Source organism: Leguminivora glycinivorella, chromosome 24 (genome assembly GCF_023078275.1).
Source record: "Leguminivora glycinivorella isolate SPB_JAAS2020 chromosome 24, LegGlyc_1.1, whole genome shotgun sequence".
NCBI lineage: Eukaryota > Metazoa > Arthropoda > Insecta > Lepidoptera > Tortricidae > Leguminivora > Leguminivora glycinivorella.
Genome location: NC_062994.1, coordinates 6577116 through 6593657, shown reverse-complemented (window position 1 = coordinate 6593657; position 16542 = coordinate 6577116). Strand labels below are relative to the sequence as shown.

General features: G+C 40.8%; 2 protein-coding genes across 4 annotated transcripts in view; one reads left to right on the top strand and one right to left on the bottom strand.

Annotated features, from left to right (window-relative positions):
• LOC125238814 (WD repeat-containing protein 7) overlaps positions 1-5517 on the top strand; it is a 191326-nt gene extending 185809 nt beyond the window's left edge. For all 3 annotated transcript variants that reach the window (XM_048146260.1, XM_048146261.1, XM_048146259.1), the window contains 3 exons: positions 44-170; positions 3112-3282; positions 3602-5517. In XM_048146260.1, the coding sequence (XP_048002217.1) occupies positions 44-170; positions 3112-3282; positions 3602-3774 (471 nt within the window). In that variant the 3' untranslated portion in view covers positions 3775-5517. The remainder of the gene's footprint in view (positions 1-43; positions 171-3111; positions 3283-3601) is intronic.
• Positions 5518-5571: 54 nt separating this feature from the next.
• LOC125238803 lies at positions 5572-15495 on the bottom strand. The gene is made up of 10 exons (XM_048146246.1): positions 14997-15495; positions 14422-14603; positions 13912-14064; positions 12198-12349; positions 11329-11454; positions 10084-10261; positions 8520-8648; positions 7792-7902; positions 7334-7491; positions 5572-6650 (listed from the first exon to the last, which is right to left on the bottom strand). Exons 1-10 carry the CDS (start codon positions 15396-15398, stop codon positions 6490-6492), a joined length of 1752 nt encoding a protein of 583 aa, XP_048002203.1. The 5' UTR covers positions 15399-15495; the 3' UTR covers positions 5572-6489.
• Positions 15496-16542: the final 1047 nt, after the last annotated feature.

Sequence of the window (16542 nt, the reverse complement as noted above, 5' to 3'; positions counted from 1 at the left end):
TCTGTAAGACTTTATAATATTTATCACGTTATATTAATTACAGGTGATGGACATAATTCTGCACTGCGTGGACCAGTCCCATCTAAAGAGCAAGGGTTTAAACGAGGTCTTCCCAGCAATCTGCCGGTACAACCAAGTGTCTCATTGCCCCGCTACTAGAAGGATTGCAGGTATATACCTTTTCTTTAGAGCGTGCGCAGACAGAGAGCGGTCTGCGTTCTGTCAGAGTTCCGCGTTCTGGTGACCGTTGACCGCTCAAGAGTTCCAACGCACACAGGCGGCGCTCAAATTCTCGCGTTCTAGTTTCGTTTATGTCTTTGTACATGCAACATGTCACTGGAAAGTTCATTTTCCTATGAAGAATGATTGCTCTTGTGGAGCTCATAGGTACAAGCTTCTAAAAAGAAAGTAAAATTAACACAACGCGAGAAAAACAAGGCAAAATTTGTAGTATTTTTCAGTAAAAAATACCACCTATTAAATTATCGTTACATATGAGCAGCGATTCGATTTTTATATTCGCATATCGATGAATAATCTCATTAATTGAGCAAAATGAAGGCTGACTGTATTTTAGGGTATGTAATTATTTATTAAGGATAAAATAAACATTACAGCATTTCGCCGTGTACCATATCCATAGATCGGACCTCAGAAATCCCTCCTTTCCCTAACCAATTCATATTTTTTCTGTGTTTGCAACCTCAGACATCGGCGCGTTCCGGCGTTCTCTGTCTCGGCGGGAAAAGAACGCTAGAACGCGGCGTTCCGCTTTGACCGCCGCGGTCAGATCACCTGCTGTGTGCGTTGTTGCTACAGACTCGGTACATTCTAAAGAACGCAGAACTCTGAACGCCGAACGCAGAACTCCAGACCGCTCTCTGTCTGCGCACGCTCTTAAGTCGGCCATTTTCGCGAAAAAATATTCAAAAACCTTTTTTCTAAAATAGGTAATTTTATGTTTTTCCTACTCAGAATCACGAGCCCTTTCCATCCGTCCCAAATTGATTTATTCCACTTCGCTACCATTATTAAAACACTTTATGCAGCGGTTACAAAGTGGAAAGTATGAAAAATAATAGAAAATTTTGAGACCATTTTTTTGTCTCTTGTTTTTTGACCTAGATCGAAAGGGTTCGCGATTCTGAGTAGGAAGAACATAAAATTGGCTTATCTTAGAAAGAAAAATTGTGATTCTTCTCGCAAAAATGCCCAGTCGGTATAGGATTTTTTTTTTAATCTTGAAGTGACATGAAATACATATTCCTGGCATGATTATGTTATTTCTTAGGCAATTATGTTTGCTAGAAATCTTAGATTTATATTCGCGTAAAGCTCAGCAGCCTAGTCAAATGGCAATCCTTGACGCTAGACGCCGAACAAAATGTAGCCTGGCTCTTTCGCGCCAATACGGAAGAGCTATAGACATAGCTACAAAATCGATACCATCGTGAGCGTTTGTGCGTTTGGTTACGTACCCTGGGGATCGATTTTTGAATTTCGAACGCACGAATTCGCCGTTCGAAAGTCTGTGGAATACGACAAAATACAAAATCATCTATTCAGCAAATAGGCCACGGGGGCACTTTTACATGTCAACATTACAGAGTATTCATTAAAGTTAAACAAATGAAATTAATAGAAATATTAACTAAAAATATTAATCATAAGCAAAGTAGCTATACACTGATATAGAATTAGAGATGTATAAAGTCTCTAAATGTCATATTATTACTACTATAATCAATACATAAAAAGAAAGCACAAACAGATACAAAGATAAAAGAAATCTATAATACTTCAACAGTTGTAAAAGACTGAGTGTTACAAGTAAAAATATTATACTTAATCAAATAATCCATGGAGATGTATAGGGTCTCCAAGAGTCAAATTTTATAAAATTAAAATATTTAAAAGTAAAAATATATATATATATATATATCCTTTGTCAAATACTACAAAAAAAATACAGAAAAAGATATGTACAAGTCTCTAGTTGTCAATCGACGTAATGCTATTTTTGAAAAAGGACGGCTGGTAAATTTAAAAGTAATGCGTAATGGTAATGAATGACCAATCGTTTTCGATTCCCTTAGTAAAATTTGAATCGCCATATTATTGAACGAATTTCACGAAATCGAATGGCCGAGGTTCAAAAATCGGCCCCCTGGTCCTAGCGGTAAGAGCGTGCGACTTTCGATCCGGAGGTCGCGAGGCGAACCCCGGTTCATACCAATACGTTTTAGAACGGATTTGCTAGTTTCGATATTGTCCCAGAGCTGTAAGAACCTCTTTTTGACACATGACAGCGTCCACAAAACGTAAACTCGCGCAACCTAATGAAATTTTAAATAAAATCCTGTAATAATATTTAAAAAAATCAAGTACTTAAAAACAATGTTTCGCTAAACATAATCTAACACATGTTACATTTTTGCGGATCTTCGTTAGTGAGTATTTTACGATATTAATTTATCAATCACCCAGCGCCGTATTATGATTCCAATTTTATCACTTATCCACGTGGATAAAGCATTCGTCACGCTTTGGCAAGTATGTCAGTGTGAGAGTGACAGTTGTCTTATCCACGTGGACAAGTGATAAAATTGGAAGCATGATACGCCGGCAGCCGGCATATCATGCTGCCAGTTTTATCACTTATCCACGTGGATAAAGCATCCGTCACTCTCACACTGACATACTTGCTAAAGCGTGACGGATGCTTTATCCACGTGCATAAGTGATAAAAATGGCAGCATGATACGCCGGCAGGATTTTCTTATTATGTCATTTATCATTCATTTTTATTTTTAAACTAGTGCTGTGGCAGAGTCTGTCATTTCGATTCAAATTACATTTCAGTAAGTCGGTAGAAATCGTATATTTGTTTAAGCACCTCCTTATAGGGCCTAATCGATTCAACCAATTCGAAATTACTCGTTAGATTTGGCAAACGATACGCCTTAGCTACATCGCAACATACTTCAAAACAAATGTGTCAAAAATGTGAACTTACAAATCTGGGACAATAATTGCGTTCATGCCAGCTTTTGTGAAACCATCTGTTGGTACTTTTCGCACTAGTAGGTAAATATCTTATTTCTCTTCCAGTGGGCAGTCACACCGGCCAACTAGCCATGTATGAGCTCCGCGCCGGTCGCTGTCAGTCCCTCGCCGCCCACAGCGGTCCGGTTACCGCTTGCGCCTTCAGCCCTGACGGACGCTATCTAGTGTCGTACGCTACGGCTGACAATAGGCTTTCATTCTGGCAGAGTACCGCTGGTAAGTCTTGTTCCATACTTTTAAAACGTACAATATTCTGCTGCATATTGCCGAAATATAAATAAGTCAAATCTTCATACAACTTCGTACTATTGACGGCGACACGCTCGATGAAACATTCTAAGCATCAGTTAGAAGGTAGTCGCTGTCAGTCACATAGTTCTCGTGACCACTGGCGGGTTGGGCATAATCTTATCCTCTAACAAAATACGTGACTTCCTTCCATCCTCCTGGTAAGAGTTTACTAATGATATCTACCTTCAATTCGAAAAACCACAAGCCAAAATTTTATTATAATTAATATTGTTTCTTCCCTCAGGTATGTTCGGCCTCGGCGCCGCGCAGACCCGCTGCGTGAAGTGCTACAGCACGGCGCCCATGGCCGACGTGGCGCGGCTCAACCCCGCGCGCCTCGCGCGCCTCGTGTGGACCAACTCGCGCACCGTCACGCTTATGCTGGCCGACGGCTCCGAGACTCGCTTCAACGTCTAGACAACTCTAGAAGATAGAAAATTCTACTCCAAAACAAGTAAAAACAAAAGTTTCTATTAGTATCCTGGTCACGGCACCAAATTGTAATCATAGTTTATACAGAACCCCAAAAGTCTAAAAAGAAGTGTAGCTGCTATGTGAAGTGCTACAACTCCGCGCGTCTCGCGCGTCTCGTGTGCTTGCCGACGGTTTCGAGACATGCTTACTTAAATCCACTCAAACGGCACCAAATTGTAAACATTGTATAGCCCCAAAAGTCTAAAATAAATGTTGGTGGACGCAGAGGAGTCGATCATGAAAACTCGGTGCGTGAAGCTTCAATCCCGCGCGCCTCTTGTGGACAAACTCGCGCACCGTCACACTCATGTTTACCAACGGCTCCGAGCTTGTAAAACAAAGAATAAATATCCTGGTCAGGGGCACCACATTGTAACTGGTCTATTGTTAAAGGCTATCTCATTCTGGCTGGCTCATTTCACCTCAGTAAGGTAGCCTTCGCTTCAACGTACAAAATATCCTGGTCAGGGGCACCGCATTGAAACAAGCTTACTCAAAATCTTAAATCAAAAAATTAACTTACCATAGCATAAGGTTAAGTAATACAAGAACCTATATATCTATTAAAAGTATTACTGTATATTGTCATCAGAAATCGAAATGTGACAATACTGTTTTATGTAAGAATTATGTAACTAATAGTAATAAATAGTGCACTACTTTATAATGTTTCCTATGTGTATTTATCGCTGTAAATTGTTTATATTAATTGTGATATATGTAACTAATGAAGCAGAAATGTATTTCTTTTGACCTTTAAAAAGTTATTGCAATATTGTAGAACTGACAATTATGTAGAACTGAGTTAATTGTAAAAATATTTTTCGACTAAAATCGTTTATTTTGTTTGGTTAGATGATATACATATACAACCTGAATAGTCAATTTTATTTATTCAATTTGAGACTTGGGTCTTTATAATACTTATTTAAAATGTGATGTAAATTAGACTTATAACGTAGATTTAATTATATTAAATTTTCACTATATTAACATTATTAGCACATGTAAAGATGTATGATTAATCAAAGTATATCTACGACATAAGTTTGCTGACGTATTTATGTAAATGTTAGTTTACTATTACCGCATCCAACTAAGTTTAAACGCAGATCTAGTATGAAATGTTTCTCCTTCGTGTTTTCGCGGAAATTCGCGAACCATGTTATTTCTGTCGGGCTCAGTATAAGAAGTACTGACTCACCGAGCTAGCACGACAAATACGAACGTTTCCAATAAAATACGATGGATATCATATCTGTAGTGGCTGTTACATACCTGATTTAAATTTTCACGATTATTATACATTATTTTTAAATCGGGACTTAATCGCGTATGACTACATATTAAACTGACCTCCAACGTTTCAGGGACGGCGTTGTCCCCGTGGTCTCGGAGAAGACTAGCTTGAAATGACATCAACACCTTCTGACAGCCGCGCGAGTTTTTCGAACTACCCGCACTTGGTTTTGATTATCGATATACGCGATTAAGTCCCGATTTTAAATATAATTATGTTACATACCTAGCAGGCAGTCAAAAAGTAATGATAAGCAGTTCTGACTTTTGAAGTTCTGACTGCAGTGAAAGGGTTAATGTGATACCTATAACTTTGTTTTGTCCTTGTTGGCATTTATGTTTATTGATGTTTAATGTTACAAAGTATAATAAATTATTGCTATTTAATTGTAGTTTTGATTTCTTTGTTATTCTACTTAGGGCCACTTGCACCAACGAAAATGGAGGGTTAACCCCTCCATTTTATATGGAATTTGACAGATGACAGCCCAGTTGACTACTTTTATTGTCGAGAGTAATTAGGGTTCAGTACCAAAAAGGTACAAAAGGAACCCTTATTTTTACTTGGCCTGGGTTGGAGAAATAATGAAAAGCAATATGAGGTTCGTATTTTATTTCATATTTGATAACCCACGTTCGCTTCACAAGTTTCTGTAACAGCACATAACTAAGCACAAGACATTACAATTTTCAAAGAAATTAAGAGTTATTTTTGTAACTAGTTACAAAAGTTATCTATTGTTTTTTATAATGAAAAATATAAACTTTATCCAAAATACTAATAGTAACAAAATACTAAGACGATTCGATTACGTGGATATATATCATTTATAGGGCACCCGGGTGGAAAACGTCAGTCCTGGCGACATAGATACAGTGCGACACAAAAAATAGTAGAAAAATGAATGTGTGCCTGGAAGAGATCGCTCTTTAGCGATAAGGCCGCCTGTTTACCTCTGTAATAAAATTTATTGTAATGTGTGTGTAGGTACATTTCTGAGGTTGTGCAATAAAGTGGATTTGTATTGTATTGTGGGCGCCACGTTTGACGTAACTTCCACATTTTTGACGTCAAATACTTGCCGTGGCGACGATTTTGCATGGAAATTTGTAAATTCTATTAATTAAAATATACTTTTTATATGACGCACTATATTTAATTACCGATTGCCGCACATTGTGGTCGCGGCACATTTAAAACTCGAAGTGGCAATGCTGTTTGTGGTTTTGGGCGGCCCGTTCTACTAGGTAATTGTAAATTTGATTAGATGATGTAACGTGCCTTGAGTGGCAACAGTGTTTGCAGCTATATGGTTTTCTGGCGGCCATTTTCCACGCAACACGCCTTAGTATTTGTTGTCACACGCGTATGATCCTCGTGCACGGCTCCCATTTGTAACTCTTGAATCGGTCGGCCAGTGAGCGAGTGCTGACCTTTCGGCTGCATTCGGACGCGGAGAAAACTACACTGGTGGAGGGCTTGTGGGTCGGTTTCGCGTCCTCGAAGTGATCCGTAAAAGCTGAAAATGAGTATATAATACATTCTACAGTTGAGAAAGGATAAGCAGGGCCGTAATAGTTATAATTTGACAGGGCATTGTAATGGAATGTAATCATCAACACACGACAAAAATCATAAATCTATTAAAGTACAACGGAGGTATAAAGTGACGCTCTGCCCCTCTAGCACAACTTGCCTTGTCGCACGCGAGTCCATACTTAAAGTCGTTACAAGTTACTGTCTTTTTCCAACTTGTCATATTAGACATTGACAACAACCTCTAAATTATAATCATAATCATAATATTTATTTCTAAGAACATGGTAGGTACAATTGAGATGTTAACAGGTTGGTAAAAGGATGGTAAAAGGTTGTATTGTAAGGTTCAGTATATTCTGCCAACACTGGCGTAGAAATATATAAAATCGCTTACATATTATATAGAAATATATATATGGCGTAGACATATATAACTTGTAGCTTCGAGAAATGGACGATGAATGGCTTCGATGAATTGCAGTTAGCAAAGCTTTTTATAAGCAGACTATAGGAGTATAGTTTATACTTATCAGTCTATTACACATACCTATCCAATAATTTTGGACAAAGAGGTAACTTTGGGATACTCAAACACGATTTCTTGCATGTTACAATTACGCTTTGCTCTTTTAACACCTATTTCATAGGATAAAATAAACTTACAAAGGACACCATTACAGTTGACGACCGAGCTGGCGATGCTCGCTTGATCCAAGTTGACTGAGGACGCCACAGTAGAAGTCACGTGAGTTTCAGTCCGTCGACGGGAAGGTAACGCGCCACACGAGTGGAACTCGCCAAACTTGCGCTCTAGGGCTTGGCTGAGGGACATAGGAATTTTTGATGGTTTCTAGAGCGAATAAGTAAGTGTGAGAGCTGAGTGAAAATTCGGTGCGGAGCGGGCCCAGCCACGACATTGGTCTAAACGCGACTCGACGACGCGTGTCTCGCTCCAATGTATGGCTGCCGCTCACCGCTGCCGCGCTTAGACCAATGTCGTGGCTGAGCCGTTAATCTATGCAGCGTTATGCACGCCAAGTTCACAAGCTGACCAGTGCTCTAGATCCAGTATGACTGCGCCAGAGACTTCTGGAATTCCATTTTTGTTTTTACTTAGTTACCTGTAATCGAAGTTTTCCCCGCAAAAGTTGCAGTTGTCAGAGCAGCATTGTGACATGGCATCGGAGCCCAGCGAGCGTCGGTAATTGTTCCTACGCCTTACGTCGTTACAGCTGAAAAAAAACGAAGGTTTTTTTTTTATACTACGTCGGTGGCAAACAAGCGTATGGCCCGCCTGATAGAAAGCGGTCACCGTAACCTATGGACGCCTGCAACTCAAAGAGTGTCGCATGCGCGTTGCCGCCCCATTAGTAACTTGTACATTCTCTTTTGGTGTGTTAAATACACAGTAAAAAGGACTACAAGTTCCAAGGAGGGTTCGGGTTGCCGACGACTCAAAGGACAGTAAACGGAATAAGTTAGTTCCGTAAGTCCTCCCGTCATCAGCACACCGCACCCTCATTGAGCTCTGGCAGCCTTACTCACCGGCAGGAACACAACACTATGAGTAGCGTCTAGTGCTATTTGGCTGCGGTCTTCTGTAAGGCGGAGGTACTACCCCAGTTGGGCTCTGCTCTAGATTATATATATTATATAAAAAAAAAAATATCGTGACAACACAATATAGGAAAAACCCGCATATATTTTGGAATTTAATTACACTTGAATATGTACCCTTATATCGAAAAGCTTGGACACATGTGAGCTATGAATTGAAAGAAAATCTATAAATGTAGAGAGAGATTCTGTATCGATCTGGCGCCTGTCAAACGTCAAACGAAATCCACACCTGTATGTCAGCCTCTTCCCCGTAAAATCGCTGCAACTCGAGGTAACCTTGGAGTGTCCGTCGCTGGCTGACACTATGGTTTGAGCGTCAGTGGGCGTTTTACAATTCGGCAGGTGCATCTCCGAATGCCTGTGAATTGGATTAGTGTTAAATATCCGATATTTATGGCAATTTTGGCAACATATTGGCACTGGTCCAATCAAAAGCGAGTACCTAAGCGATAAGCTATCGGCTATGGAAAGAAACAAAAGATGGGCGCGCCCGTGTAAATAAAAGAGACGCGATGATAGCGCGAGCGAGTTATACCTAGTTACCTAGGATCCGGTTCCACACACCTCTTTCCACCCCCAAGAGACGCAAATATAGCGCGATTGTTGCTAGCGATGAACTAATCGCTAGCTCTGTCTTTTATTTACACGGGAGCGAGTATCTTTTGTTCATTTATATCGCCGGTGGGACCAGTGCCTAACTCAAAATTTCACCTACTTAGACCTAAAACTGAAATATAAATACGATACATCAAACAAAAAGCGATCGAGTCCACTGGTGGAGGAGCCGAGAGCATAATTGAAATAAATAAATATTAGGTAGGTACCACGCTAAGCTCAAGACGGCTTGACACAGTACTTAGACAACGATATACATACATAATTTTTGAGAAAAAAAAACCGCCTTCCTTTGATAAATCTGGTGATAAATACTTTCAAATGTTGGATTATGTTATCAATTCGTCTGTATATTTTTTAATGTTTGTTATTCGATATCTCCGTCATTTCTGAACCAATTTTGAAATTTGGATGATTCTGAAGTAGGTACTTACAGATGAGAATGATTATCAGAACGGAACTCTAACCAGGGGCGGCTCACTCTTCATCAGCAGTTCCACTGCACCAAATGTCACTGTTCTGGACGTAAGTGATTGCTGTTCTTATAAAAATACCAAAGTCACTATAAGTGTGTCGTTCAGATTTGAGGAGTTCCGTTCTGACCATCATCAGCAGTTCCACTGCACCAAATGTCACTGTTCTGGACGTAAGTGCATGCTGTTCTTATAAAAATACCAAAGTCACTATAAGTGTGCCGTTCAGATTTGAGGAGTTCCATTCTGACCATTATCAGGAGTTCCACTGCACCAAATGTCACTGTTCCGTACGTAAATGCATGCTGTTCCTTTAAAAATACAAAAATCACCATATGTATGCCTTTCAGATTTGAGGAGTTCCCTCGATTTCTCCAGGATCCCACCGCCAAAACTGGGTTCTGAGAAAAATGGGACCAATCTGTATGCATATACATTCAATAAAAAAAAAAATTTCAAAATCGGTCCAGTAACGACGGAGATATCGAGGAACAAACATTAAAAAAAATAAAAATAAAAAAAAAACATACAGACGAATTGAGAACCCCTTCCCTTGAGATTTGGAAGGCGGTTAAAAACATTCATTACTCAGGAACAAATATCTGTGCTCATTACACAAATAAATGCCCTTACCATGGCTTAGCAGGCAGGGTCACTACGCACTAGGCTACACTGCTCGTCAAAATAAATTATATGATCTGTTACCTAGACTTCCTAGACTCTGTAAGAATCTGCGTGGAATCCACGATCTTATCGAAGAAGGACACAATCTTCTTGAGCTTCTCATCGTGTTCCTTGCTGGGTTCCGGGTCCGTTTGTGTGACGCAAGTGATGCCGGAGCGACTGGTCGGCGGGGGCGAGGAGGGGACCGAGGTGCGTAGACCTGGGAGCAATACAATACATTACAATTTATTTATTATTCGAATGTGAGTGGTTATAAATGATGATAGGGTTAGTATTTTGTAACATCACAATCTGCCAGAATTTGGCGTACAATATGCCTGTCATTAAACCAATTAAAAATAAAAGTAGATATCGCAATGTCACATTTGAAATTCATAAGAAAATAAAAATTGTGTGTAAAATAAGGTTGTGGGTTGATTCTTCTAGAGATCATAGATAGAGACTTTGATTTTGATAAAGGTAGGATTTTGATGAAGGTGATCATAGGTAGATTTTTGATGACATATAATTTGACATCTTCATCTATTGGACGTAACCAAGCATTAGGTATTTATCATTGTCATTATTATTGAACAGTGCCGTTTATATTCGTATGCACACATGTCGCTGGAATGAATTAGACCGATTAACCCTTCGTATGCGCCCTGTCAATTTTGATCATTGAAATAGTGACCTTGACATTTAAAACAATAGATTAAAATTCACACGCACGGATCCTGTGTCTAAGCATAGGAGGGGTTAAAATCTATGAAATGGTGGTTATGGTTTGTCACCGGCGTGAAATACCTACCTACTTATGAAATTAATTTATTAAAAACTTTTCGATTTCTCTCTACACTTTATCTTGCGAAATAAACTGCGTTTTACCTCATCTGAACTTTATGGAATGGGGTTCGGTAAAGTGGCACTGATCCAAGTGAGTTGATGATGGTAACCTTATAGTTCTCTATGAACTGATGGCGACCGCTTGGAGCTTACCCACATGCCTACTCTCATGTTGCATCTTCTTTGCGTTACTCGTCGCAGGGTAATGGCACAGCTCCAAGTGATCTAGTTTGTGATGAGAACCTTATAGTAAACTAGCTTTTGCCCGCGGCTTCGCTCGCGTTAGAAAGAGACAAAAAGTAGCCTATGTCACTCTCCACCCCTTCAATTATCTCCACTTAAAAAATCACGTCTATTCGTCGCTCGGTTTTGCCGTGAAGAATGGACAAACAAACAGATACACACACTTTCCCATTTATAATATTAGTATGGATTTCTTACCAATATGTTCACTCTCATGTTGCATCTTGTCTCCGTCACACTCGAAGCCCTCGTGGCAGAAGTGGCAGACGTAGCGGCGGCCGGGGAAGTGGCACAGGTTCAGGTGGTCGTTGTAGTTGATGATGCCTGTAAACGGTATACATTAATGAGTTCATGTTCATTGTTCAACGCTAAACCATTAGTTACACACGAGAAATCAAATGAGTCATTTGCGTGCGTTAAGTTCTAAAAGCTCAACAATAATGACCGCAATTGAAACAAATAACAAAGTTTTTTTGCAAAAATTTCATTTTTGGCACAAGCTTTTATCGCGGACTGTCCGCGGACCTTTCTTTCAACAATCATCTACTGCTCTCCGAGACGTTTCTAAAACCCCTTAATCGATGGGGATACGCCGTTTCATAACAGAGTTCCTCTGACCACCTTTCTGCTCCATCATCAGATCATCTCCATGATCCCACAATATTGCGCTGTCACGTGATTTACATAACTATGTGTGTGCAAAATTTCAGCTCAATCGGAAACCGGGAAGTGGGTCAAATTTAGCTTTACGTTTTGACGCACACTAACATAAACAAGGCAAGTTGAGTAAAAGCTTGTAAAAAGAGTATTGAATATTGATTTGAGAGTGACCATGAATTGAGTTGGACTCAGCATCACTTTGATGACATTTAGTATGAGATGACGCACAAAAACGCGATCTCTGTCTATAGAGTTCCGGTCAGGTTACCGTAGAACATCATGCGGCAGCCGGCGATGCGGCACTGGCGCGGCGTGGTGTCCAGCAGACAGTTGCGCTGCAGTTTGCGCGCGTGCGCATCCCCTCACTGCGCAAGAGCGGGAGGAGCACACTTCCGTCTCTTTCTTACCGTAGAGCATCATCCGGCAGCCCGCGATGGGGCACTGGCGCGGCGTGGTGTCCAGCAGACAGTTGCGCTGCACGGACTGCGCGCACGCATGAGCGGGAGTGCGCATCGCGCCTTCAGACTGCGCACGAGTCGGTCGCCGCGCGCGGCGGAACCTGACAACATAAAATGTCTTGAGTAAGTTAAAGTTGTAAACATCTGCAACGCGTACCGCTCGCAGGAGGTTTGAGAACCACGTACACGCTGAGTTCTTTGGTAGGTAGCAGAACATTAAATGGTTACGGTTATGGCTCACTTGCGTACGCGGCTTATGCTGCCGAAGTCTCAATTTTAGACTCAAATTTCCGTCTCTCGATGACGTTTTGCTGTGACATATTTGTGCGGTCACATAACAAGATTTGCATCGTATCATTGACATACTGAGAACGTCACAAGCGCGGATCAAGCTTCGTGCCCAGGGCGGGGGTCACGTGGTAAAGGCCCAGACCCCAGGGGGGGGGGGGGTCACGTGGTCTATTTGTATGGCCAACCTAGGCTCCAGGAGGGGGGTCATGACCCCCCCCCACCCCGGATCCGCGCATGGAACGTCAATATGGCAACGATACTGGTAAGCCCCAGCAGAAGCTGGTTGTAGATTTGAAGGGAACAACCATCTTCTGATCTTCCTTCTTCGATTCCGATGTTCCCGGATGTGAATTTATGGACATTAGATATGCCTCCTCGTTAACAGGGCTAGTCATTCGTTGAATGGTTATTGTTTTCTGGTTGTTAGTGACCGTTGATCGCTGGCAATGACGCCAAGTAGGCTCTGTATCAAACTTTGAAATAAAGGAAACCCGTTTCACCTGATCCTTCTTCTCCTCCATTCCATCCTGACATCACACTCGCTGACAGCCGCATCGAGCTGGCAACGATGCCGAGTCAATTCTGTTGAGGCTTTGAAGTAAACAACCACCTTCACCTGATACACTCACTGCCTAGTCGAGCTGGCAACGATGTCCAGTAGATTCTTAGTGGAACTTTGAAGTAAACATAACCATTACCCCCTTTCTTCCCGTGGGTGTCGTAGAAGTCGACAGGGGGATATGGGTTAAATTGTGGCGTAGGCGAGAGGCTGACAACCTGTCACTGCAATGTCACAATTTTGTTTTCTTTTAACCCCTTAATTGCTAAAAGTGGCACTGAAACTTGAGTAGTTTCATGTGCTTTGCCTACCCATTTATGGCCCAGTAGGCCAAGCACATGATTACCGCGAGAGTATGTCGCCGCGAGATATACGACACGTCTTCTAACTGTATTAATGACATAATGATTTGATTTATTTATTTGATTTGTTCCTTACATCGATAGATGGCAGCACCATCTCTTTCGCTATATCGTAATCCTGCAAAAGGATTCATATGTGCAAGCACAAATTGCTCGCCCTTAGACTTGGTCAAAGGCGCCTAGCCTTCAGAGATAACATACACTAGAGAAATTTCGACGGGTACCTCAGCGGTCGGGGTGGTGTAGGTGTAGCGGTTTATCACGTCAGCCGCGTTAGCTGGAGACCCGAGTTCGATTCCCGGCTTCGCCACCAGTGGGTTTGATCGCTTTTTCTTTAGTGTATGGTATCTGTTTCACTTTACAAGGACGGGTAGTCTATCTCGCGGTGACATACTCTCGCGGCAATCACGTGCTAACCCTGCAGGAGTGATTGTATGATGATGATAATTACCTGATCCTCCTTCTCCTCCGTTCCATCCTGACGTCACACTCACTAACAGCCGCATCGAGTTGGCAATGGTGCCGGGTCGGGCTCCGAAGCCCAAGGATGCGCTGCACGAAGCTTTGAAAGCGAGTTCGCTTGCGGGGGCGACTCATTCGAGGCCTGTGGAAGGATTCGACTTTAATAGACAATATGGACTGTACAAAGATGCATGCAATGAAAATGCAATGAAAGAAGCATGATATGTGTTAAAATGTCAAATATTAATATTAGCGCCATCTAGCCGAGCATTCCCCAAAGGTGTAACGCCATCTAGGCCACCGTACGTACATTTTTGTCTAGGGCTTTGAGGTACGTTTTTTTCTTAGAATTTATCCGTCTATACGGAGTTACATAATATGTCTTTGATAGCGACACATGATTGTGTTGTGCGATGACGCTACTATTAGCGACGATTTTCCAGACGCTTGCGTGGCCGTACCTACACCTTGGTTGAACTGAAAGATAATCCTCAAATACCTGGGACAGCACGGAGATACTTGAGATGGCTGGAACAGGACATTGCTGGATTTGACACAGCCACAATCGTGCTCGCTCGCTAGCAAAGATTCTCTAGATGCTTGAGTTGCCGCGTAGACCTTGGTAGATGGCGCTTTCGTGCAGGACTCTGTGTCAGAAGTGTTGGTTTTCGAACATTCCACCTGGCAAAGATCAGACTATTATATTCTAGTTATACCTACATTTGAAATTCGAAGTGCCTATTTTGTATTTGTCCATTTTAATCTATTTTTGAGTGGCAAGATGCCTTAAAATAGACGCAGTGGAGCGGCCGCCATTTCGCTCATTTCATCATCATTTCGCTTTCTATTCGCTTACCTACAATCAACCGACAATATCCTCTCGTTTGCCTTCGATATATTCTTGTTTAAATTAGTTTATATTTGGCAAAACAAATTCTTTTTACCTTAGTATCTTCTGACGTCGCTAAGAATTACGTTTTGTTGGACATTTGTCGTCTAAGTTATATCCTTGCATGTAAATTTTTTCTATGTTGTTTAAACTATTGTAGCCGTGGCCATTAAAAGAAACACTACCTGAACAGCAGTTTGAATCTCATGATCCGACGTCCCAGCACACGCGTCCAGCCTGACGCGATGCGAACGCTTCCTCTTACGCTTCCTCCCAACATCATCACTGTCTTCAACCACGCTCGTATCACCAGCAGCGTAAGCTTCCTGCGGCAACATCCCTATAACACTAGCATCGTATATCTGGAACAGTTTCTTCAAACACTTATACTTCGCTTTCAATACTTCGTGTTTCTTCTTCGGTACCCATTTTTCTTCACCTTCATTCTCCGGGATGCTTGAAAGCGCCGAACTTCGTTTATAATGCATTGATCTTTGGTAACTAACTACGACACATACGATTTTGCTTACTAAATAGAACAAAATACTAGAGTACAGGAAATTTAGATATGTCGCAAATATCATCATTCACAGTTCTGTAGGCTTCTTCTGCGAATGTCTAGGATCCTAGAGGCATCCTTTTAGGCTTTTTCGATGATTCTTCTGTGGCGTGTTCTCATTGTGATGTGGCATCTCTCAGTGACAGAATTGTGACAGGCTGACAAACTTTTGAATTCCGATGGAAGTTTTCTTCTGTGACTCATTTTACATCCAGCCTTCATTTTCGATTTAAAATTAAGTACTTAAGGAAATCTTCGTGAAAAAATTGATTTTTCAGTACAGATGGTGTTTTTTTACGCACTAGTGCGAGAAGTGGTTCATTATATGCCAGGTTAGAACTTCGGAGGGCCATCTGTACTGAAAAACGTCGTACGATACACGTGCGAAAAGGAAATTCGTAACTCGTGTCGATTTAAAACACTCCCTTCGGTCGTGTTTTAATTTATCGCCACTCGTTTCGAACTTCCTTTTTTACGCACTTGTATCGTAATGTACTATAATATCAATTGATCGCCTATAGTCTAGCCTAGATCGTTGAGTTCACAGTTATTTATCACGAAAATATTTATAATAAATGTAACTTAATATACGAAATTAAATGGGAATTACTCGTTTATCAAACTACCTAATACTTTCTTAGAAACAAGTGGAAAAGTACTGCCAATAGGGCTCGACCATACACTGTAACCTTCAGACAGGTGTCCTGCCGTTTCGCCAAAAAACGTTTCGTCAAATTTCATTTCCCAATAATCATATCGCAATAGTTTCATTTCCCAAAGTATTGTTTGGCAAAGGTATGTTTCGCAATGAATTTGCTTGGTCAAATTATCATTTGGCACAATTTTACTTAGTCAAATTTTATTTAGACTAAACTTTATTTCGCAAACGTTTTTAATGGCAAAACTTATATCCCAAAAACATGTTTGGTCAAAATTTCACATCGCATATTTCGAAAATATTTAGGCATTTGCATTTTCATTTCTACGGGATTAATTTAATTTACCGAAGATTTTTTTGCCAAATTTAACTTAAAATTGTCAAATGATAATTTCAGTTTTATTCCCAAGGCTTCAGTTGGACAAGAAAAGTTTGCTCAACTTTATTTTTGTCAAATTAATTACTGGACAAAATTATTTTGTCAACTATTTTTTTGTCAAAAAATGTTGGTACA